The sequence below is a fragment of the Prenolepis imparis genome, unplaced genomic scaffold (genome assembly GCF_030444845.1).
Source record: "Prenolepis imparis isolate NDT839.2.m4 unplaced genomic scaffold, iyPreImpa1.0 SCAF_3, whole genome shotgun sequence".
NCBI lineage: Eukaryota > Metazoa > Arthropoda > Insecta > Hymenoptera > Formicidae > Prenolepis > Prenolepis imparis.
Window position 1 is genome coordinate 9,789,151 of NW_028141161.1, and position 25,007 is coordinate 9,814,157.

The 25,007-nt window shown below is 33.2% G+C and overlaps 4 protein-coding genes and 1 long non-coding RNA gene across 11 annotated transcripts in view; 2 read left to right on the forward strand and 3 right to left on the reverse strand.

Moving 5' to 3' along the window:
• The first annotated feature begins 542 nt into the window (after positions 1 to 542).
• LOC145934440 (uncharacterized) lies at positions 543 to 6,103 on the forward strand. The gene is made up of 3 exons (XM_083034854.1): positions 543 to 1,047; positions 2,387 to 4,751; positions 5,047 to 6,103. Exons 1-3 carry the CDS (start codon positions 847 to 849, stop codon positions 5,193 to 5,195), a joined length of 2,715 nt encoding a protein of 904 aa, XP_082890980.1. The 5' UTR covers positions 543 to 846; the 3' UTR covers positions 5,196 to 6,103.
• Positions 6,104 to 7,265: 1,162 nt separating this feature from the next.
• On the reverse strand, positions 7,266 to 13,952 carry Prp39 (pre-mRNA processing factor 39). Its single transcript, XM_083034853.1, has 13 exons — positions 13,794 to 13,952; positions 13,481 to 13,605; positions 13,053 to 13,256; positions 12,350 to 12,823; positions 12,069 to 12,240; positions 11,494 to 11,741; positions 11,013 to 11,138; positions 10,057 to 10,205; positions 9,487 to 9,892; positions 8,952 to 9,116; positions 8,458 to 8,844; positions 8,084 to 8,370; positions 7,266 to 7,811 (listed from the first exon to the last, which is right to left on the reverse strand). The coding sequence occupies exons 1-13, from the start codon at positions 13,840 to 13,842 to the stop codon at positions 7,517 to 7,519; spliced, it is 3,087 nt and encodes a 1,028-aa protein (XP_082890979.1). The 5' UTR covers positions 13,843 to 13,952; the 3' UTR covers positions 7,266 to 7,516.
• Positions 13,953 to 14,599: 647 nt separating this feature from the next.
• Positions 14,600 to 16,409, reverse strand: LOC145933551 (uncharacterized). The gene is made up of 3 exons (XR_014424890.1): positions 16,164 to 16,409; positions 15,621 to 16,037; positions 14,600 to 15,235 (listed from the first exon to the last, which is right to left on the reverse strand). It is a non-coding gene; the product is annotated as an uncharacterized LOC145933551 (long non-coding RNA).
• Positions 16,410 to 17,052: 643 nt separating this feature from the next.
• Cog4 (conserved oligomeric Golgi complex subunit 4) lies at positions 17,053 to 20,659 on the reverse strand. The gene is made up of 10 exons (XM_083034299.1): positions 20,454 to 20,659; positions 20,033 to 20,230; positions 19,569 to 19,943; positions 19,253 to 19,461; positions 18,981 to 19,176; positions 18,564 to 18,811; positions 18,263 to 18,485; positions 17,864 to 18,130; positions 17,603 to 17,788; positions 17,053 to 17,442 (listed from the first exon to the last, which is right to left on the reverse strand). Exons 1-10 carry the CDS (start codon positions 20,538 to 20,540, stop codon positions 17,185 to 17,187), a joined length of 2,247 nt encoding a protein of 748 aa, XP_082890425.1. The 5' UTR covers positions 20,541 to 20,659; the 3' UTR covers positions 17,053 to 17,184.
• A 183-nt stretch (positions 20,660 to 20,842) lies between these two features.
• LOC145934077 (uncharacterized) overlaps positions 20,843 to 25,007 on the forward strand; it is a 32,441-nt gene continuing 28,276 nt past the window's right edge. For all 7 annotated transcript variants that reach the window (XM_083034307.1, XM_083034304.1, XM_083034300.1 and 4 more), the window contains exons 1-5: positions 20,843 to 21,419; positions 21,816 to 22,010; positions 22,091 to 22,288; positions 22,388 to 22,889; positions 22,986 to 23,045. In XM_083034307.1, the coding sequence (XP_082890433.1) occupies positions 21,825 to 22,010; positions 22,091 to 22,288; positions 22,388 to 22,889; positions 22,986 to 23,045 (946 nt within the window). In that variant the 5' untranslated portion in view covers positions 20,843 to 21,419; positions 21,816 to 21,824. The remainder of the gene's footprint in view (positions 21,420 to 21,815; positions 22,011 to 22,090; positions 22,289 to 22,387; positions 22,890 to 22,985; positions 23,046 to 25,007) is intronic.

Here is a 25,007-nt window from a genome sequence, read left to right on the forward strand (position 1 = left end):
CAAATTTTTTCTCATTTTCTGTATGTTAATAATAAATCTTTTTTTTTAAGTATGACAAAATATGAAATGTTCTTCGAGATAATTTTGTTATAGATAATATATATTTTTATTTATTTATTTATTTATTCATAATTTTTCTGTCATAATAATTAATGTGTCATAACCTGTCATAATAATTAATGTGTCATAACCTGTCATAATAATGTCTTATTAATGTAGCTGAAAAAGCTTCTTAATTGAAACTTTATTATAAATATAATAGCGTTGAGATGATAAAAGGTAAAATAGATAAATGCAATACAGAATTAATAATTATTATATACACGGTTCTCTCGTATTCCAGATGAAATAATAACAATATTTCTTCCTTATTTAGTATATAAAAATATATTTTTTTCAGATTATATTCATCTCTTCTATGTTTGCTTAGTGATTGTATGCGAGAGATTAATCTGATAATTAGATATCAGATTTCATCGTGCGCAGTTAATTTTTCTCCACATTCAGCGCATTGGTCAATTATTTGATTGCACTGCATCTAGTTGAATTGGCTAAATACATATTCTTGTTCATCATCTTAAACGTGACGTGCAAGGGTATTTGTGATTCAGCGTGAATTCTTAATTGTTACATGGTCATCTTGGTTCGCGCCTGCAAAACGAGTAAACGTAGCGCAACTAAAAGGAACAGACCCGTGGTGGAAGGAATCGACAATCGACGAGGTCAGTCGCGGACGGACAGAGATAAGGATCGCTTCGGTGCAGAGTATGTTGTAGCTGATTCTAATACAATCGCTCTTTAGTGTATCGCGAGCAATCGAACAAGGTAGAACGCGCGTCCCGTAAAATGGCCAAACAAAGTCATGCGGGTTTTGCGCTCCTCTGTCTGGTCTGCTTCCTCGCGCAGACGGTGCGAACGAACCCGGTTAATATCTCGGTGAAAGCGGTGTCGGGAACGTTGTGGGTGAAGGCATGGAAGGCCCTGAATAAACATACTCCGACGCATCACCGATACAGCAGCGGCCATATGATAAATGCGCAGGAATTGGTGAGTTACGCCCATACGATTTCGCGAGATTTTCGCAAATAAAATGTTATATTGCGTTGTATTGTATGGAGAGGTCAAGTGTGATATTTTCCGACGTTTTTCTTTTATTTTTGTCCTCTTCAAAGATGATCGTATGAAGCGAGAGCTTATATGTAGATGATGATTTAATCTTTCTTTGTTTGATGACAAACAATGGCAGAAAGGACTTTGTTTGTCATATATTATAAATATAATACATTACATATAAATATAATACATTACAAAGGCTATTGCAGTATATAACATCAATCTGAGATGAAAGATTACTTATATATTTTAATTTTAAGTTTATGTGATTAATTATAATCATAAACAGATGATACTGTTATTTACATAAGAGAATATATAATTAATATATAAATAATATATAAATATGTATGTATTACATGTTCTTTTCTTGAAAATAATTATGAAATAATATTTTGTACGTCTTTCTCATGAAAGATTTCTTGTTGCGCAAAAGGATGTAAGAAACGAGTGGTTGCATCAGGGGTGATTGCATAATTATATTTAGATTTTCTTTCCTGGAAAGATAATTGATGAATAATTTTCTTGAGAATCAGGATGTTGTTTCTAATATTTAAAAAAAAAGATAATAAAAGAATCGCTTCTAATTTTATATCAATTCTCAGAGAATTATTAGTGCAAATTTATTTACAGAATGTTTTAATATTCAGATATATCGTTCTACATGATATTAAAAATTGATATACAAGTTAATATATAAATTTATTATATTATGAATTTTTTATATTATGAAAAGATAAAAGTCTGACAAAATAAACAGAAAAGAATTTCATTTTATTTGAAACTAAAATGTGTAACTCTGTTATAGGTTCTTGCAAACTTATTTCCTTGAGTAATTGAGTGATTTTAAACCAAAACTCCGAATGAACTTGGATAAGATAACATTTTTTACGATTGACCAACACACATGTATAAATGTATTTCTATACATATAATGTATATATATTTGTACATTAATGTATGTCAATGTATATATATTTTTGTGTGTTTTGAGGCAACGATAAACTGAGATAATATTCTGGGTTATCAGACCAACTTATATTACTCGGTTGAAAAAATATATGGAAAGAGTGTTACTACGCAGCAGATTACTAACTTCACAACATTTATTTCTATTTCATATTATAATGACATAATAATTACTGTAATAGTCAGAATAATAAATAGTGTTTTATTATTCTAATCATAATGACTATATCTGGGATAAAATCAATTTATTATGATAGTTGGCATTTTATTTAACATACAGCTAACTCCATTATTATCATTGCAGGAGGAGCCGCCTTACAAGCTATACAAGTTCACATTTTACTTGAACCCAATATGTGGAGCAGAGTCTTGTCCCAGGGAGGCCTGTACGATTGATCTGAAACAAAACAGCGATGTAGAGGACGACATAGAAGCACTGAATGATTCTATTCAGTGCATGTACTTTTACACAGCTGAAGCGCAGAATGACACGTCGCAGGAGCAGCAGAGCTATCAGGATCAGGAAGACTCTCAGACCACTCAGGAGAGCGTGACCGAACAGATGAATAACAATCGAAGTGTCGAATTGAATCACGAAATTCAAGAGACTGGTGACGAGAACATCAAACCGTTTATCGCTGTGCGCGCTCCCGGTAGCAACTACTGTCCAGGCTGTCCGTACGAGTTGAATCCGAATCTGCCGAGATTCCTGGTCTTTGGCGAGCAAGCATTGAGATCGATAGACGAACAGACCGTGACCGATTACAAGCATAAGCTGATAAACATCGTGAAAGTCACCCGCTCGGTACCGGTTTCGTTCAATATAATACAGTATCAGCTGCTACTGTTGGTAGGGGAGTCAGAGTGTCTGAAGAATGCCCTGGAACAGGAGCAGGAGTGTCCGTTGCGAACGACCAATTCGATCAAGCCGTGCCTAGTCACGTTTGAGCAACGACCTTGGCAACCGATGTCTTTTAAGATCATCAGGAACAATTGCACGGACGCGGAAAATTCTCGCGCCAACACTAGCAATCAGTCTCAGCAGCCGGATTTGGAGAGTCAGTCTCTGGTGACGGTCAAATATAATGAAGGACAATCGTCGCCCCACTCCGAGGTAGCTGATGCCTATGAAGGCTTGAAAGATATGCTCGACAATTACACCCACGCATCTTCGACGCCCTCGAAGCGAACTGAGGAAGCAGTGACGGAATCTACGATCGTAAAGGTAGTGCTGAACAGAAGCCAAGAAGACGAGAAAATTGTAGGTTTTACGGACAAGGCAAAGGAATTTGGGGAATTCCTGGAGCATTTTGATCTGTCCCTCAAAATGGAAGATGCTGCATCTGATATGCGCGAACCTGTAAAGGAGGAGAAGTTTCAACGAAAGAAGATTTCCACGGAGGATTTAAAGCTCGAGAAGGCGAATGATAGAACAGATGTCATTAATAGAAGGAAACGATCGATAACGAAAAGAGGGATACCCGGTGCACCCGTTTCGACGTCTATAAATGATCCTGAAGTTCAACTTTACGCTAACAAAGCACTGCGCAAAGTTTCCGATGAATCGAACGGTTCGAATGAGCCACTCATAGTGGAAATCAGCGAGGCAAGCATTCAGGTAGTCTCTGGCAAACTTTATAAGATCAAAGCCAAGCTGGGCACTAGCGATTGCCCGAAGGGCACCAAAAACAACTGCCAGTTGCAGGCCGGAAGCGAGGTAAAAGACTGTTTGATAACGGTGTGGTCACAACCGTGGATCGATCATGGTTCACCCGAAATAACTGTCACATGTCCCCCGCCATCGACAGAAAGAAGCAGAAAGAAGCGGAATTTGCGTGGCCTTAATTACAACCAGAAGATGCTGCAGATCGCCGAGGATGTGAGGACCGAGCAGCTGTTCAACGAGTTCGTGACGACCTACAATCGAACGTACTCCACGCCGGAGGAGAGAGAGTTGCGATTCAGAATATTCCGCGAGAATCTCGATATCATACGGCTACTGCGTAAAACCGAACAGGGAACCGGTCGCTACGGCGTCAACATGTTTGCCGACGTGTCGCGCGAAGAGTTCCGATGGCGTCACCTTGGTTTGCGACCGGATCTGCGATTGGAGAACGATATTCCTCTGCATAAAGCCGAGATTCCGGACGTCGAGCTGCCAGCCAGCTTCGACTGGCGACAGAAAGGCGCGGTGACTCCGGTGAAGGATCAGGGAATGTGCGGCTCCTGCTGGGCCTTTTCAGTTACAGGCAACGTCGAAGGCCAGTACTCGATCAAGCACGGTCAGCTGCTGTCTCTGTCCGAGCAGGAGCTCGTTGACTGCGACGATCTGGATGAAGGCTGCAGCGGCGGTCTACCGGATAACGCGTACAGGGCCATCGAGAAACTGGGTGGTCTCGAGTTGGAGTCGGATTATCCGTATGAGGCGGAGAACGAGAAGTGTTACTTTAAGAGAAGTTTGGCCAAGGTACAACTGGCTTCCGCTGTCAATATCACGTCGAACGAGACGCAAATCGCGCAGTGGCTGGTGCAGAACGGTCCGATCTCCATCGGCATCAACGCCAACGCCATGCAGTTCTACGTTGGCGGTGTGTCGCATCCCTTTAAATTCCTCTGCAATCCCAAGAACTTGGACCACGGTGTGCTCATTGTGGGATATGGCACAAGTAGTATGTATTTATTTCTCAATAGCTTTTAACAAACTGAGAAGCTGGAAAAAACAATTTTCAAATATTGTGTAATCTCATAAAAATCTAGAATATATTAATTAATATTCTTGATGATTATAGTTAAATCATTTAATAGAATCTTGTTTTAATATTTCTTTTCTGCTAATATATAACTACATAATCCAATATTCAAAAATTCCATTAAAAATCAATTTTTTAAATATTTTTAACTTATATTGTCGAAGATTTATTAAAGTAAAATCATAGAACGTCACTGAGTTTAATATTCTTTCAGATTATCCACTCTTCCATAAAAAACTACCGTATTGGATCATCAAGAACAGCTGGGGAAAACGTTGGGGTGAACAAGGATATTACAGAGTTTATCGCGGAGATGGCACTTGCGGACTCAATATGATGGCTACAAGCGCCGTGGTTGTTTAATATTGAAATTGACTATATGAATAAGTTACTCCATGACAATTAACTTATATATATATATATATATATATATATATATATATATATATATATAATATTCGTTCTAAACGAAGTTATACATTAGACATATATAATATATATATATATATCTTCTTTTTTTTACTAACTTTAAATGTCGATTATCGGATCCGTTCACTTGCCAAATATTTGACAAGTACGTCTTGACTTTATTTTTGCAATCCACAGCATGTATTATAGTATCCACTAAATATGATTCAGCTTAATTTTGTAAGTATTTGGCAAGCGTATGAATCATCTGGAGTCAGTTAAATATATATGCGCAAGAAAGAATTCAATTGAGAGCAGAAGTTATAATTTTTTTGCATACTTATATACTAAAGTGAAAACGATATAATCGTTTACGACAATCCTATTTGTTGAAAAATTCAAGAATATATAGTAATTTGCTGATATTTTGCAAATCTTTTGCAAAACAAAACAAATATATAAATAATTAAAGTATGCTATCATGCAACAATGTTAAAAAGTTAGAACAATTGAAGATATTAAATGTTAAATAGAACTTTACTAAGCAAATTTTAAAAGATAAAAATTAAGATGAAGCGTAAAGTCTTCAAGACATTTATGTATTTTGCAATTTTTAAGTTTGTTAGAGGCAGCCCAGCATTTTTTAGAAGTTTTTATAACAAAGTTGCAGCTTTGCATATAGATCCAGGAGAATAGTTTTGTATACGATTTGTTAATTCAATCAAAGAATAGAATAGAGAAGAAATCATTTGTAAGAAAGTATCAGTGAAATAAGAAAATAAGTAGTCCATCTTTATTAAATGCAATATAAAGAGGCAACTATATGAAACTATGTCAATTTAATATATTCGAAATGTTTAACATGTTTGAGTAAATTTATTCAAAACTACAATTAGTGTTTTTAAACCTTTAATAATCATGTGTGTACAAAAATGTTGAACATAAATTTGAAATTAATTTATAAAATTCTCTTTTATATAAAATGTTTATTTATATTAAAGAACAAAATGTATATGAAAAAGAAATTATTTAATTTCATTAAATTTCCAATTTTAATTATAAGTACACAAATATACATTATTGAATGAGATCAAAATGTATCTGAATAATCGCAAAATTTTAAAATTGTGAAATTATGTCAGTATATAATCATCAGTAGAAATTCATCTACTTATAGAAATAAATAATAACTGCATTGTGATTTAACTAATAATTATCAGATATTATCAAATATTACTAAAAAAAAATAATCAAATCCAAATGTTATCGTAATATAATTCATACATACTTCATACGCATCAGAAGTAACAAAATCTTTATTTATTGAAGAATCAAACTCGAAATGATATAAAGAACATATGTTTCATAAAAGATTACTTTCAACATTCCAAATTGATTAACAAAACTTGTTCGATAATGGTACTGAGTAGCAAATAATGAAATTTTGCATGTGGAAAAATAGAGATAATAAAAATCTGCAATAATAATTGTTTTTTACAAAAAAGTAACAGAATCAACAATGGTTTGTAGAAATTTGGTATGTTATCATTTGTAATGCAACCAATATGTTCCAATACATTGTAAGATACAGAAATTATTTAACTTTGTGTGTGTGTGTTACGCAATTATTGGAGGATTATAATTTATTAAGAGTCATGGGGACATATAATCTGTTAAATTCATCTTCACATCCAACAGCTAGTATTGTGAATTTGTAACGCTCTAAAGTGAACACACACGTATATGTATATATATATATATATATTACACACACACACACATATATATATATATATATATATATATATATATATATCTTAAAGTCTGTACATACCAGTAGCAGATCTACTCTTATTTATATTTAATCTTTCATATTTAAGACATTTTTTTTATTAAATTATGCTTTTTTAAATATAAAATATTCTAGTAAAAATTATAAATATTGAAGCATAAGAATTATTAAATCTGGATAATTACGTAAATTTTTCTTGAATGAAGAATAAAAAATAAAAGTCACACCAGGAGTAAAATTCTGCTAACAGGTATACAGTTTATTTGATATACATGATATTCATGCAAGACGTCAAATATTGATACAGAAACAAACTGATATATAAGTTCTTATTATGTAAGGATACCGAAGTACTCTTAAATGTAATTAATTTCTCTGTCTGATGATTTCTAAATATTTGCAAAAATAAAACACTAAAGAATGTACAGACACATACAGTTAACAATGAGTTTCAAAAGCCTTAAAAGCGATTATATGATCCATATTAATAATAATTATAAGATCCCCACTGATTGTAAGGTCCATAAGCTTGTGGTCCGCCTTGACCGTACTGCCAATTTTGATAATTGGCATAATTAGGATCCGATGGAGGTGGATACTGCTGGTAACCCTGTTGATAGCCACCCTGACCACCGTATTGTCCACCCTGAAATTGTTGCTGCGATTGATAGGGCCCGCTCGGACCGCTGCTGTACTGGTATGAAGACTGTGAACCCACGGACGGAGGAGGTGGCACATTTGATTGATCAGTTTTCACTTTCTTAGGAGGCGAAGAATCGCTGAAACATGAATATTAACATCATTTTTTATTAAAAGCGCAATTCCAATATAAATTTCAAATTTTATAAATATATAATTATTTCAATCAATTTCAATGAAACAGGAATTATAGATTAGTTATACCTATAATAATAATATTTGTTTTAAATTAATATATTTCTTGAAATTATATTATTTGATTAAAATTGTTTAAATTATTTTGTAAGATAACTGCTTCTGATTAATTTGTTAATTAATGTTTTCTTTTTAGGCTCTTTGCAAATACACTTACGTTTTATTGTCGTCGCCCTTCGTCTTCTTCCTTTCTTTCGCTTGCTTGATGCATTTCTGGAACTGTTCATGAGCCTTCAACACTTGCCGAATGTCGGGACTAAAATCCTCCAGGAATTCTACTTTACGTTGTGCGAAAAGCACTCTCTGTTCGAGATCTGCATGCTCTCTTTCTATAAACATGTCCATGTAACCTACTATTTCTAGAGTGTCGACTGGCGTTCGTTGCATTGCCAAGTCTATTAACTGCAGATACAGTCTAGGATTATCTTTGTCTTTATCCGTGGCCTGTAAGTAATACGACAGTAATATATTAATCTCTCGCCAAATGCAAACATGTAATAGGTAGTTGATAAAAAAATTATTTTAACGTACCTTCATCAATACTTTAATCGCCTTGTCAACATCATTTTTGACTTTACATAGGAACCGCGCGTACTTCACAGCAATATTATTAGCGATTGTCCGGTTCTTGCTATTGCCAATGTAATTTTCGTATAATGTACACGCTTTCTCCAAGTCTCCGCGACGACGTTCCAAATTTATTCGTCGGTACGCCACTTGTAGCATATTTGGTAATGCATTATCAATATTCTCTAATATATCGGCGGCTTTCTCGAAGTTATCTTGACCCTCTTCGAAGATCGCCCATTGTAAATGCAAATTCGGTTTCTTGGGATGATGTACCATACAAGCTCTTGAATATACATCTCGTATCTTTTCTGTGTTATCGCCCTTCAATGACTCCAAGTAGCGTACAAACTGTACAAAGGAAAAAAAACGCAAATATATTATATATATATATATGTATATATATTACAGCTACATAACTTGTATACCAAGATATTTATACATTGATATTTACTTACTCGCATCCAAAATTCGTCGTAAAGTGCACAGGCTATAAGACATCTTTCGAATAAAATAATTATTCGATTTTGATCTTTTTGTTCAATTTCAAAATCAAGATATTCCTTCCAGTTTTTCAATTGGCATCGTTCTAATGGTTTTACATGGAAATATGGTCTCTTTATCTGTTAATCATACATGCAATGCAATTATTGTCTTATAGATCTTATAAATTAATTAAAATTTTATCTGTTCAATGTGAATTTGTTCAATTTATTCGAGAACTTTTAATTCGGAAAATATTTTTTTTTTTTTACTTACTATGTAAAATATTGCGAAAGATTGACTTTTGTATTACAATGGATCCATATTTACTGCGTGAATAGGTAATTCTAGAACTACAGTGAGAGGGATTGAAATGTGAGTTTAATCATTTACAGCAGTAAAACATTTCAATGACAATGAAATTGAAAAGTCTCATTTCATTTAATATCTATATATTTTTTAAAATTTTTATGAGTATATGTAATTGCAATTGAATGTGTGCATACGCACCCCTTCTTCGTAGGACCATCTCGCTGCCACCGCATTGACGTTCGCCTTGTGCATTTTACGTCTGCTGCTGATAATCTTCTCGCGGATGGCTCGCGTCTCCTCGTCGGTAGGCGGTACTTCGTGGGGTGGCGGTTCCTCACCGGGTGGCGCATCATCGGCGGCGGATGTCGCGGTGGTGTCATCCGACTTGAGAAGAGCCTTCACCTCAGCACGTAACGCAAGAAAGTCGTCAACGCTTAGGATACGATTCGGCAAATTGGACGATACGAATTCCTGGAATGCCTCGAAGTGGGAGATGTAACCAAGAGTAGGCGTCGACAATAAGCGATCATACAGCGCTGTCACTCTGCTCAAACGTTTCCCCTCCAATTCCCACTTTATATAGCTCTCCCAGAGACGATCCGATCTGTTTTACATAAAACATTACGATTATTCTCTGCGTTTATCATTAGAATTATGTTTGCTTATTGCTAAAATATTAAATTGATAAATTAACTATTTTTGATAAAATCGTAGTGATTAATATTTATATTTCTAAATGCATTTAGAAGAAATTTTTAAACTTGTTACCTGAATTCAAGCCCACAAGCTTGTATAGCTCTCTCATACTGCTCCCGCATCTTTTCTTCATCCTTTTCGTGGACGGTTTTACAGTGGTTGATGTAATGAAGCCATAGGTCGACACTTAACGAAATAGCTTTCAGACCTTGATCGAACACCTGCGGTAACGGATTTTTGGATCGTATTTTAGAACAGCTTACAACTGGGTTGGACTTATCGGCGGGTAAATCTTATACCTATTTTTCTTTTAGCTTTCGTTAAGCATTATGGTTTTTTTTCTTTTTAGCAACGTGTACTCACATATCGTACGCGTACTGTAAATAAAAAGATTTAATTAACACAGAGATTTCAGAGCATTGTGCATTCACCTTTAAAGTCAGGGGGTGTTCCGATCTGGACGCCACTGTGTCTTCCGCCACATTCTCTTGTTCCCTCTCTGGCACGTGCACGTGTCCTAAGTCTTTGTCTCTGACTTTGACTTAACACCCCAACCCGACATATCTTACTTACATAAAGTAAGACTAGCGCATATATCTTATGCTTAAGTTTTACAATACTTTCTGTAGTAAGCTATGTGTACAAATGCTTACAGTAAATATAACACAATTTTTTTTTTGTATCACGCTAAGGCGCTTCGCAACATAAATTGGAAACAACTAGCTCATCGTCTCGCTCAACATACGTATCGTAATTGATATATATCGGTAAGACAGTAAAATATGTAATAATAGCATTTTTTTTGTAGGTATCGCACAATAATAAGTAAATAAATAACAGACAAACGAAGAGAGTTGAATAGGTGCCGCAAGACGTGCTATGCTGTTGGAAGGGAAAACCATATTTATGTGCGTGCACACTGCCCACGCGTCTTCCTAACTCGAGCTATTTTCATTATAGATTAATATTATAATGATATCATATGTGTGAGAGATAGCCTAATGAATGTAACATATAATTGTACTCACCATTTGGACATTTTCGGGGTTGCCCTTCTTCTTCTCGTAATCGGCGAATTTTCTCCAGTAACCGTAGCAATATGGGTAACGCTCCAAGAATTTGGTATAAGCTTCACGTGCAGCTTCCGCATCATTCTGTGATTACAAAAATCGAAATTGTTTTCATAATAGTTTATCTAATAAATTTATGTGTATCACATGTGATATTCTTAATTATTTTTGTGATATTACACTACTTTTTAATTAATTAATTAATTTATTTATTTGAAAAACGAGAAAACTCCCTTTAGTATACACAAACTAAAATATTAAGTATACAAAAACAACAGCAATAAACTAATCCAATAAGCAAAACAAGACGAAAATAAAAATTATAATAAGCTCTAATTAATCTCGAAATTGGACATTAAGAATAATTAAGATTGATTGATACACACAAGAAGTGAATTTTTTAGAATAAAGCAAAATTTCCGTGTGAGTTTTTACTTACTTCTTGATCAACGTATTGTAAAAGATACGTCCATCCTGTAAAGTCAGACGGATCTTCGTTAACAGCTTTCCAATACTTTTCTAGTTCAGGCAATGTTTTCTTTTTTGGCGATGCTGGCTTAGTCTCTTGCTTATCTCCTTCATCTGCTTCATTCGATAAAGCAACTTTCTTTGCAGGTGCCTCATCATTGTTCTCAGATGTTGGAGAACTCGGATCATATTCTCCTTCCACGTTCAATTTACGTTTAGCTAAAAATATAAGAAACGTGTGATAAAACATATTCATATATATACGTAGGAAGCTTTCCAACAAGGACACAGTGTAACACAGTGTTCCTTGTTGGAAAGCTCCCATATTCATATATGTATTCATATTCATATATCATATTCATATATATATATATATTCATATATATATATATATATATATTCATATATATACATATATTCAAATATATATATATATATATTCTATATATACATATTCCATATATATTCATATATTCATATATATATACATGTTTTATATAAGTTTTTATATAAAAATTTATGAAATATTACAGAAATAATACTCACTTCCGCCTTCTGTTTTGGCTTTCTTTTCAGACGTTTTGCTCAACTTTGCTCCTTTTCTCTTTTTCTCGCTGTCTGGTGGTAATTCGTCTTCGGATACAGACTCGGTTTCGCCCAAGTCTGCTGGGGCAGCGACTGGCAATTCTTCATCAGAAACTGCTTCAGTTTCAGGCTCCTGTGCATTTATAAAATAAAAAGAATGTTAATTATATTATCTATGAAACTGTTAATTATATTATCTATGAAATGTTTATTATTTAATGTAAATGTAATACAAATCTTACCTTTGCTGTGGATTCAGTCGGTAATTCGTCCTCTGACACTGCTTCCATATCAGGTTCTGTTTTCTTCGCATCATCATCCGCATCGTCCTCAATGACTTCAGTTATCTCTATACGCGGGAGAGAATCACTTTGTGATGTTTCCATATCAGGTTCTATCTTGCTCATAATTGTGTCTTCAACTTCCGACATTTCTTGTTTTGAATCCTCAACTTCCATAACTTGAATTCTGGTAGTAGTATCAGTAGATATTTCCGAATCTACTTCTTCTGTTTCTAGGATCGTCATTGTATTGCCATTAATAGCTTCTTTAACTTCATTAATAACTTTTTGAAAATCAAACAGTACACGTTGCTGATTTGAATCATTATTACTGATGTCTTGACCCTCCATCTCAATGTCTTCATCCAGCATTTCCACTTTGTCCATGCTACTATCCTCCATAATTATGCCTTCTGATCTTATGTTAGAATTGTCCTGTGTCACAAATCAATAATTTTAATATTTATAATATAAAATATAATATAAATATAATATAAAATTTAATATTTAAAATTATAATATTTAAAGATATTTTATATTATACTACCAATTGATATAATGATAAAATAGCAAGATGCTCTTCTCTCAATTAACAAAACCAGATTAATAAGAATCAAGAAAAATTAAATTTCTTGCAATTGAACAAGACGAATCTATTATTTACCATGTCTTGGACATCTTGTTCTATCTCTTCGCTCTGACTAATATTTATCTCATGTATATTAGCGTCTTCGGAATCTTCCAGTTCCAAATGCAACATGGGAGTATCTTCCTCACTGCGTTGTTCAACATTAATATCTGATAGCCGTTGGACTCCATTCTCAGGCATATTGTCCATTATACCTTCTTCCAAAATAGGTACTTCTTCCTGCAATTACATACAGATTAATATTAAAAATTGCACCAAAAAGCTCTTTGAGCTCTTTTGTCTTTCTTTCTTCAGATTATAATTCTGAATATATTAAATATGAAAAGGAAAAGTCAGTATGCTTCACTAGTTGAACTTAGTTCAGTGGACAGATAAGAAAGCTCTTAATCAGTAATAACGCTAATTAATGCCGGTTGCAAAAGCTGTGTGTGTGATGTCTCTACCTCAGGCTCTTCGATCTCGTGAATCTTTCTGGGAGAGCGCGTCGCCCTGGCAAGAAGCTTCTTGACAGGTGATTTTTTAGCCACCACCGTCGTCTTCCGGGCTCGACCGGACCTAGTGCGTCTCACTGAAAAGATAAACGAAATATTTGTATCGCCTGTATATATACAAGACGCCACTTCGAAATGGCGGTCTTGTGGGCTGGGCAACCACGCCGAGCGCATTCGTCTTCGAGGACGTACGATTGCCTCGGCAACGGGCTCTGGCAATCGATCGGACTGATGGACAATTTTTTAGACGGAATTTCTTTCTTACCTGGTTCGGCCAGTGCGAGCTCCGCTTCGTCACCGCTTGCAGAGGACATGTCTCGTGTTTTCGATGCAGCCTCCGGAATGTAAAGCGTAGAACTAATTATAACAGAAAATGGCGGCGCGACAGTTCGAAACAGGCTCGCCAACAAACACGCAGTTTCGGCAAAATCGGCGCAATTACAGGCGCGGTTGTTTTGTCCTTTTTCAAAATATTTGGTCTACCGCGTGACCTACTTTACCGACGATCGATCAGAGAAAAGTGACATCTGTTAGTACAGTATGTTAGTAAAATCATTGTTTGGCGCGCTTACTGCCTGAATTAAAACCTCTTCGCAAGATATACTCTCCTAATAGATACTTCTTCGCAAAATATGTTCTCCGTGTCATCTCTCGCCTGAATTAATAGAGAACACTGCGCGAAGAAGTTATATGCATTAGGAGAATATATATTATAATGAGGTTTTAATTCAGGATTCAGGCATATTTACGAGTTACGGGCATATTGAAAGGCCGTATAAATGACCGACCATTCGTAATGCGAGAATCAAATAGTCCTACATTTTCTATTAAAGATCGCGATCGATATACGTATATGGAAATTATTTTTTATGACAAAATAATTAATGAGTTATTATTATTAACTTTTATAATTTATGTGTAACTATATACATATATCGCGATGGTAGATTTCGAAATGCAGCTTTCGAGTAATAATATATATTTATTTAATCGAGTACAAATCGAATTAAATGACAAATTCAAATTAACAATTAAAGGTTCGTAGTGACCTTTAAGGACAATAATTATTTTTTAAATCTTAATTAGAATCACAAATAAATTTCGTTTGATGCTGTTATCGCGTTCATCAATTTTTCGATGTTCTACATATATAAATTGGATTGAGAAATATCATCGCGATATTTATAGTTTAACGCATTAATTGTAAAAAGATTCTTTTATTCTTTATACACACAATCGCAATTGATATCAGAAAACTGTTTCCTATATGATAAAATTATTAACGAGTTATTATTAATTTTTATAATTAATGAGTATACATATAACTATACATATATATCGCCATAATAAATCTCAAAATGCATTTTTGCTGCGCATTCTCAATCTGACTTATATTTAGATCATCAAAATATATATTTAAACGCAATAAAACATCGGATGAAATATATTTGTGACTCTAATTAAGATTGAAGAAATAATTATTGTACTTAAAGATCGCTATGAACCTTGCATTTTACATTGCATTTATATCTCTTTCACTTCAATTCTTATTTGAATAAATGATCAATATATTATGCGAAAAATGTGTTAGTGAATGTATTGTTCTATATGATGAATAACAATGTCCTCGATGAATTATGACAGCTTTAAAACTCTCACATCTTCCGCAAGATTCACAAACTCTTCCTTCCTGCATTCTTCTTCAGTCTGTAAAATAGAAAATAATAAATATAAATATAAATATATATATATACATATAGATATATATAACATTTGTGCCTATTATTATAATCAAACGTTTTGTCGCATGTTTGAATCACATAATTCTTGATACAAGTATGAATTAATGATGAGTGCATTTCCTAAGAGTCTCTCCAATAAATTTAAACTCAATTAGTTTTCTGTTTGTCTCGTGAAACATATAAACAATCATTTATCTTTTATCTGACAGTTGTCGACTCCCTGCATACATTCAATGCATTCTCAATGGAACTCCGATTAATCGATATATCTGTTTTATAACATTTATTTCTGTATATATCTCATAAGTATTGGATAAATCAAAAGTGATAATATTAAGATAAATATTTACCTTGAGAAGAGTTGTCTCAATTGCAGATTACATTCTATAGCACATTTGTGGCACAGTAATTGGTTCAACAACGTAGCTCTGACAATGAGCTTGAATCGTGCCTCCGTATTATTTTCGACGCTTTATGGATCCGTAACCGCATCCTTATTCTGTCTTATAAATTACAACATTTTTAGAACAGGTAGAAACTCTGTGAACATAATGTACAGATGATCCACAGCAGACTTGAACAATTCCCCGTTGATCGTCCTCTGTATTCTCGAATTTCTCCCAGAACACTAATGCCACATGCCAATAGGTGTATCGTTCTATAATTCTATATGATGAATAATAATGTTCTCGACGAATTATGACAGCTTTAAAACTCTCTCATCTTCGGCAAGATTCGCAAACATCCTCAGTGCCTTCTTCTTCAGGCTGCGAAAGAGAAAATAATAAATTTTCAAAATAAAAAAATAGAGTCATCAAGTATTTGATCAAAACAATTGTGTCTAAATCCAGTGAAAAAAAAAGCGAAAATTGTTAATATATAATATTGATTACATGCAGCAGCTTCCCGGAAAAGCGCGTTCTACGCATACAAAATTGTATCTTCTCAATTTTCAATAACCTCCATTATGTTTACGTACACAGTGTGTTTATCTTTTACGTCTTTATGGTCGATAATGTAGTTTACTAGATTACCTTTTACGCCAGTAAATATGCCTAAATTAAAACCTCTTCGCAATATATGTTTTCCTAAATCATGCCTCTTTATAAGATATGTTCTCCGTGTCATCTCTCGCCTCAGTTAATAGCAAAGCATATGTTGCAAAGAGGTATGTATTAGGATATAAGTACGAAGAGATTTTAATTTCAGGCGTATTTGCGGGCGTATTGAGAATGAGACTGCGCATTCTCAATCCGACTTATATTTAAATCAACGAAATTTAAACGCGATAAAACATCGGACGAAATATATTTGTGACTCTAATTAAGATTAAAGAGATAATTATTGTACTTAAAGATCGCTATGAACCTTGAATTTTTCATTGCATTTATATCTCTCTCACTTCGATTCTTACTCGATTAAATGATCAATATATATGCGAAAAATGCGTTTCTGTACGCAATCATGATCGATATAAAAAATTATTTAAAAATTATTAAAAAATTATTAAAAAATTATTATTGCAAACGTGCATGCATTTTGCAATCATTATCAAAGTAATATATATAGTATATATGATCAACTGCTTATGTTTTTTCATTCTAATAATGTGTAATTGTAAGTTTTTATTTAAATGATAAGTCTGTGATCTTTATATAACTGTGAAATTTGGTAGCTATATGTTAGATAAATGAAAAGAGAACTATACTATATATATATAAAATATGATGAAAGAATATAAACATTTATATATTTTATACATATATTATATATACATATATGTATGTATATAATTTTATATTTATTTTCTAAGTACATACATATATAATATGATACATAAATATTTGACTTAATTGCGCAAGCACATTGTTTGATGTTTGATACAAGAAGATAACAAAAGATAATAGAAAAATATTACAATTTCAATCTCTTAATATCTTCTGGTCGAAAATCTATCCTTAGAGAAGCGATACGTCGAACTTCTGACGGTGTTAATCGCCATGCTATTGCATCCGCGCCACAATAATCGGCGAGTTCCTCCACTTTTTCTATACTCAGAATGGTAGCAATCTGTGTTAAACGCGCAAATTTGTCTCTCACCGACCATGATGTGGCAGCTGCCAAATAACTGGCTAATGATCTTATTTCTTTGTCTAATATCAGACCTCCTGCCTAAAATGTGAAAATTTATTTCATCAACATTATATTATTTGAGAAACTGCATTTATAAAACGTTAAATAAAAATATTAATAAAAAATTAAAAGAAAAAGATTATAAAAAAATAGTTTAAAATTAATGTACATAAAAATAGCTTAAAATTAATATACATACTCGATTAAAAGTCGATTTTAAGACCACCTTCTCTAAACGGGCTGTAACTTCTGCAGTTAGAAGTCCAATAAGTGCATCATAATTGGAGATCGTTAAACTACCTTTGAATCCCTGAAGTAGGCCCTCTAGGTTCATGACTAATGTCTGTACAAATGGCTCATCTGTTTCGTATCTCAATAATTCATCCTGCATATATCAATCATTGTATTTAAAGAAGTACGAAGAGAAATTTTTTATCTTTTTTTATTGCAGAACACATACTTCATTAATATGATGATCTATAGATAGAAATGCATCAACCCATGGAGTGACTCTAGGTTTCACAGCGCTGACACGTAACTGTTCTAGACCACAATCGATGATACCTCGTAAAATTAATATAATTGCCTTTAGACTGGCTAAACAACTATCAATTTTGCCTTTATCCTTCTTTTGCATATTGGGGAATGTTGCGTCTATTTCTGCATCGAGACTTTTGCATAATGTCTCTACATATTCTGTGCTTACATCAGTGTTATTTAAATATGCCTAAACCATAAATAAAATATAAATAATAATTACAGATATATAATAAAATTGCATAAAGATACATTTTAATATATGTGTATTATATTATCGTTACTAATTATATTACAATAACACGAATAGATTTTGCTTTACCAAAAACATAAGACGAGCGTATTCTGTGTCCGATGTTTGCAAACGTCCGTGCTGTATGCTCGTCTGAAGAGCGCTGTATGCTTGAGCCAGATCCAAGTAACCTGCTGAATAACCTTGGCGCAGTCTGTTTCTCAATTTGTTCGCAAACTCACCTTCCAAGATGCCACAAGCCATATTGACAACGGCGCAGACACCGTCTATACTCCAGCTCGACATAGCACGGCTGCAGAAATTGCATTATTATTTTTTCAATTAATGTCATAAAACATTATATTGTACATATAGGTCTGGCCATATGTACCGTATGCATTTCCGCACTATGAAGAAGACATCATCAACCATACTGGAAGTTTGCTGATCCGGATCTAATGCATCCATTCCCAAAGCCTTATTCACGCTCTCCTCGAGGAAATATCTCTCTAAAGCGAGATAAGCGCCGAGCAGCTCCTGCATTCCATGTGCCAACTCAGAATTGTTCATAGCTGTTTCAAAATCATTCAATAATTCTGTACGTTGCGTTTCATCTGTTGTACTGATCTCTATATCATTCTGTAAATATATGTATATATAAGTTTAAATTGTTAATTATATAATATTATATAATTATATATTATATTATTTATTAATATTATATATTAATAATATATATTATATATAACATATTATATATTATTATATATTGCAAGATATATGATTAATAACTTTGCATATCCTATACCTTAACTCTTCTTTTTAAGAAACGTATATAAAGTTCTGCTCTTGAATGCATTATAGTAATTTCTCCCAAACGAAGATCGAGCTCTTTGGGATCTAATCTTTCAGAACTCGGTTTTCGTAAATATTCATTTACCATTTGTACATTTTTAGAGATACACCTATGTTTTGTAAATACTGTAACAATCTTCTTGACCTGTCTAAATATAGAATATCAATTAATAATTATTTAAAATGTGTATAAATATTCTTGATATATAAACTAAATAAGTTTACCTATCACATTCCTTTTGTAAAATCGAGATTGTCATCGAAAGTCTACCTGGACCATAATAAGTTTCAATGATTGGTTGATGCACTTCTATAATACGTGCAATTCCTTCAAATAAGAGAGTCATAGTGTCAGCAAAAATAATATCTGCTCTCTTATCATTATTTTTAATTTCTAATGCCGCCTGTAGATTCTTCTGTGAAGTCTCTTGTAGCTATATTAAAAATATATAAACTTGAGTACTTTTAATAAAAATTCTATTATTATATTTGGCAAATATGTATAATCTTATGTAAAACACATATATTTAATATTTCATACTTTGGTACACAAGTAACTGCAAAATTTTTTTAGTCCTTCTAAATGCATTCCTAATAATGGAAATATCTTGAAAAATCTCTCGACAGATGCCAAGTCCTCAGATTTCACAGCTTCATCAAATTTATGTGTAACAACAGCTCTCAATTCCATTGCAGCTTGTTGCAAGGTAATTAGAGAACTACTAATACTAATGTGATCTCCTGATATATCCTCAGCTGTTCTTTCTAGCAATTGTTGATCCATTGCTAAATAACGATGAACATGAGCAGCACCTTGCTCATAATCCTCATTACGCAATGCAGTTGCTACTCCTTCACTGCATAATTGCAAATCTAGTATATCATTTACTCTACTTTGGCATTCACATACTCTGCTCTATTAAACAAAATTATAATATTTGTAAATTCGTAAAAAAAGAGATTATAAATTTTCATTTAAACATGATATTGATTATAATAACTTACTCTTGCTAAATCTAATTGCCTCACTTTGGCACTAACATTCTCTGCTAGCTCATTGGTACGAGTGATCATATCACAAAACTTCTCTCCCTCTGTACGTATTACTATGACATTTGGCAATACTTTACCAATATTTTGTAGTTTTGCTTCTACGTGACATTGTCGAGCAAGAATTGTATCCAGATTTTCCTTAATAGAAACCTGTCATTATATTTATTTTTTATTAAATATATAATAAATTAGCATCATACATCTAAGGAAAATTGTATATATATGGATAATTATTTGTATTCAATAGCAATAAATGTAAAATAAAGTAGCTTTTAATTACAATATATAATAAATGATGGAATTAAAAAATATAATTTGTACACAAAAATTTGTACATATTAATTAAAAAAATTGACATGTAACGAAATCAAACCTCATCTTCAGATAATTTATCCAATATTTGTCGTAGATTTTCTTCATTTACTGGTAAATCCATATTATAAATAATATATTTTTGCATTAATTAGTAAATCAATAATTTTATTTCATCACATATATCAGATATATTTTTGACATTTCTTATATGCTACATGTCAAATAGTACACGACTTCCATCTCGATTGGTGTGTTCATTTAGACGGCTTTCATAAAACCGAACTCATCTGGACAAGTTTTATAGATCCACCAATGGGAGAACTCGATTTTCGAGCGCCAGAATCCCTAGAAAGAACTAGACGCGCCTCGACCAATGAACGCGCGCCCGCTACTATCGAAAAAAGTGTGACGTAGTGATGGGGGAAGAAGGGTGGTTTGGCTCCCCCCGCGCATCTTGTGCGCGTATTCCCGTACTGAAAATGGCCGCCAGCTGTCATTCGCCTACCAAGTGTGGCTTGTTGTGAAGGAACACGACGCGAATTCGGCGCAGGACGGTTCCCCGGGCGCGCAGGACGCCGCGAGAGCGCGATGCAATTACATAACGACGCGCGGCTCAAATTCAACGCGATCGTTGATTAAGAGGGAGAGAGAGAGGGTGAGAAAGAGAGAGCGAGAAAAAGGGAAAGAAAGAAAAAGAGAGCAAGAAGAGGAGTGCGGGGAAACGAGAATAGAAGTGCACGACGCGCTAGCAACGGGGGCCTCCACGGTGTTGCTTCGACGGTGTCATGAGAGTGTGGCCAGCTCGGCTGTTTACAGTTTTTATTTTACGCCAAGTGCGACGTGACTAGTCTGCATCTGTACGCGGCATCGGCGGTCTGATCCTCCTCCTCCTTCTCCGTGTCTCTTCCTCTTCGATTTGCGCGAGTCGGTCTCGCGTCCGCGTTCTAATACTGTTCGCTCGTGCCATCGCGACGCAAGATTCCCCCGGGATTACTCTCGATTCTACACCCCGAGGACAGTCAAGGTAGGATTTCGTTGAACTCCAGACCTTTGGAATATTAGTAGTCCGTTTGTGTTGAAACGTTCATTTAAATTAAGGGATGTATGCTTGTGCTGTTTTGGAGTAATTGCATTTTAATATATATATATATATACGATATGTATGCGCAGACATTACATGATTTTTTATATAAATGAAATTTTTCTGTCAAATTAAATCAAAATATTGCATCATGATTATATGTAGAATGAAAATGATAATTGCTTTATACTTATAACAAATATACATACTACTATGATTATTCCTATTTTAATTTTATTTAATTTGATATATATTCTAATTAAAATCAATTCTATTGCAATAAAATTTTGCGTATTACAATATAAATAGTCTAACTAGAAATTGATTTTTTATTTTCAGAAAAGCAGCATGGGTTCCAGTCAACAATTCTCTCTTAGGTGGAATAATTATTTAAAACACATTACTTGTGCTTTTGACACATTAAGGACAGATGAAGATCTCGTAGATGTCACTCTGAGCTGCGAAGGCAAAAGGATTAGGGCGCATAAAATGCTTTTGTCGGCATGTAGTACATACTTTAGAGATTTATTTAAGGTAAAAGGAATTCTGGTTGTAATTTATTACTTGTTCATTTAAATGCAAATATATCTTTAACAATGTTTGTTATATTATAGGAAAATCCGTGCCAGCATCCCGTCATAATATTTCGTAACGTAAAATTCGATGATCTGGCTGCCCTGGTGGATTTCATGTATCAAGGCGAAGTAAATGTTGTTCAGGAACAGTTAGCAAGCTTTCTCACAACAGCAGAACTCTTGGCAGTGCAAGGCCTTACAGATGGCTCAGGAAAGGATAATGATAGTTTAGTAGAGGTAAGATATAAAATAATATAAACTGTTAGGTTAGGTTAGGTTAGGTAAAATATAGGTATTTAATAAATATTACTTATATATTATATTATATTTTTTCAGGATGACATAGAAATTCCTAATGAGCCTGAAGTTCAACTGCAGAATACTTCTGGCAAATCCACAGGGGATAGTAAGAGAAACAAATCACCATCCTCTCCGATGCCGTATCATGCCATCGAATTGCAGCCCGAAGTGCCGCCAAACAAAAGAAGAAAAACTCGAGACAGTACGAACGCGAATACGGAAAAGAATTCAGCAGGGAATAATGCAAAGGATCCCGATGGGAAAACATTGGAAAATCAGTCTGGCCCGGGCTCGGATCCGGTCGAAATAATTCCCCTTATGCCGAATTTAAAATTGGAGATGCCCGAATATTTGGAACAAGATGGTAGCAGCTGTAGTTACGAAGATCAGAGTATAGGCGACAGTACACTCAATAAAATTACAATAGATGACACATCGTCGAACACACCTGATCACGAACAGAAACCCGACATCAGTCAGACGTTTTACTCGAGTCAATCGACATCGGACGGTTTGGATGGCAAACATCAAGATGTTGGTAGGTATCTTTATACATGATAATTTCTTTGAATTTTTAATATTTTTAATTTGCATCTTGATAAGTTTTCAATATATAATGTTTTCTTGTTTGCAGGACACCTGCTTTCTAAACCAAGTACCTCAGCGGAAAGAGTGACGCAGGAAGCATTACAGGGTGAGTGATAATTATTTTTTCTTATAATATGAATTATATGATGAGTCTGTTGTTTTGCCATTATGATAAAATACACACATACACACACATGAATATATATATATATATGTAATTACAATATGGAATTGCAATAGATTTGATCAATTAATATTTATTGTAGATTATTTTAATATTCAATTTTTGATAATTAACACTTATAATTTAATCCATAATTCATAAAATATAAGTTATTAAATAAAAAATACAAATTGTAATTAAATTTAAAAAATACAAATTATAATGAAAAACAATTTATTTTTATCTAAATTTAATATTTCATTGCATATAATTACTGAATTATATAAAGTAAGCAATATACATGTACATAGTAGACAATAATGGCAGTGCAACATACATCAAAGTTTTGTATCCACACATGGTCCACATATATATATATATAAAATTGCAATTTTTCTTTATTATTTGGAGAAACACATCTATATACATCTAAATTTAAAATTGGATGTTAAATTATAAATAAATTTACACATTAATCGCAGTTATATAACTACTTTTTATACACAAAACTACATTCTAACTTTTATGGTGATGGATTAATTGCATGTATTGTGGGTACAAAACCAAAATAGTATTATAAACACCTTGATACATGAAGCGAGATTAGAATTATACACAGGTGTTATTTAGTTTCATGGATTAAGGTTTTGTAATAATTTTTCAAGAATGAATAAGAAGGAAGACGGGATTTCTTCTTATTGTGATTTATCAATTTGAGGGGTAGTTAGTTGATTGAGTTTTACATCAAACTGTGCGATGGTTTGGTAGTCTGTGCAGCTTTGCATCACTTATATGCACACAATGAAAATGAGAGAAACGGATTAAATCTGAAGGAAATTTATAAAATTTTCAATGGAAATTTATGGATATTTATTTATGTCTAATAACAATGAAAGTATCTGAGGATATATTCATAATTTCTCTTTTATCTTTAAATTTGATTTTCGCTGGCATAAAAATATATTTAAAAATGGCAAAGAACTTTAACAATGCTTTTTACAAAATTTTATGAAAGTAGCATCATATTTTATCGCATATATGTAATATCACAAATTTATTTATTAGATTTTGCAATGTTCTGTAAAACAGAACAGTTATAATTTTTATATAATTACTTGTACCGAATTTAATGAATTCGAATTCGCAACTTTATTATAAGCGAATTTCTGAGCATTAATGACTCGGTAAATATTTATGTATGATACGTTTCTTGTCGTGGAAAGATTATTTTTCTTTCCAAGATCATATCAGGATTTTTAGTGTACAGAGTGCATGGTGTTTTGGATGTAAATGTATGGTACAGGCACTCGGGTGTAGGTTGAACTGTAGATACTAGTAAGCATTGCCAAGTGCTGTATGTGTGCCGACAATCATCAACATTCCTTATTTTTTAATAACTTGATTAAAGCCACCACTATATTCCTCATGCGCACTAACTGTAAGCATATTTCTGTGTATACTAAAAAAGAAAAAATGCCTTGCGATGCTGGTTCAAGGAAATTTCTTCAAAAAAAGTATCCAATTTGTGTGTATAGCTCGAATCTTTTTACACACACACATATACACACAATTTAATGCATATAACGTTAATCTTAAATATGAATATTGATTTTCGAATATTAAAACAAAATGCTGTGAGTCACATTTATGGAATTATTAGTGCCGCAAGAAATCAATATATGGAAAATCTCTATTACATTAGTCTCTACAAATAATGTAAGTAACTATTTACTTAAAAAATATTTATTTATAATAATTTTTTTAAAAATAACTATGCTCTCTCTCCAAATAGCCTCCAAATACATAATTTTTCCGGTAAGTTAATATCTTTAAATTTTATGATTTGACTAAAATAGTTTTATCAAGGTTTATTCACAAAATTTATTTATATTTAATTATAATAGC

What these genes read in the sequence shown, in the direction of transcription:
- Prp39 (XM_083034853.1), bottom strand. Translation starts at nt 13,842, where the DNA reads ATGTCCTCTGCAAGCGGTGACGAAGCGGAGCTCGCACTGGCCGAACCA. An exon ending in GATGGTCCTACGAAGAAGGG is followed by an intron (nt 9,117 to 9,486) that starts GTGCGTATGCAC and finishes TATGATTAACAG; the next exon opens with ATAAAGAGACCATATTTCCA. An exon ending in AAGGGCGACGACAATAAAAC is followed by an intron (nt 7,812 to 8,083) that starts GTAAGTGTATTT and finishes TTCATGTTTCAG; the next exon opens with CGATTCTTCGCCTCCTAAGA.
- Cog4 (XM_083034299.1), bottom strand. Translation starts at nt 20,540, where the DNA reads ATGCAAAAATATATTATTTATAATATGGATTTACCAGTAAATGAAGAA. An exon ending in ATAAATTATCTGAAGATGAG is followed by an intron (nt 20,231 to 20,453) that starts GTTTGATTTCGT and finishes ATATAATGACAG; the next exon opens with GTTTCTATTAAGGAAAATCT. An exon ending in GCAGTTACTTGTGTACCAAA is followed by an intron (nt 19,462 to 19,568) that starts GTATGAAATATT and finishes TTTTTAATATAG; the next exon opens with CTACAAGAGACTTCACAGAA.
- LOC145934440 (XM_083034854.1), top strand. Translation starts at nt 847, where the DNA reads ATGGCCAAACAAAGTCATGCGGGTTTTGCGCTCCTCTGTCTGGTCTGC. An exon ending in TGATAAATGCGCAGGAATTG is followed by an intron (nt 1,048 to 2,386) that starts GTGAGTTACGCC and finishes TTATCATTGCAG; the next exon opens with GAGGAGCCGCCTTACAAGCT. An exon ending in TGTGGGATATGGCACAAGTA is followed by an intron (nt 4,752 to 5,046) that starts GTATGTATTTAT and finishes ATATTCTTTCAG; the next exon opens with ATTATCCACTCTTCCATAAA.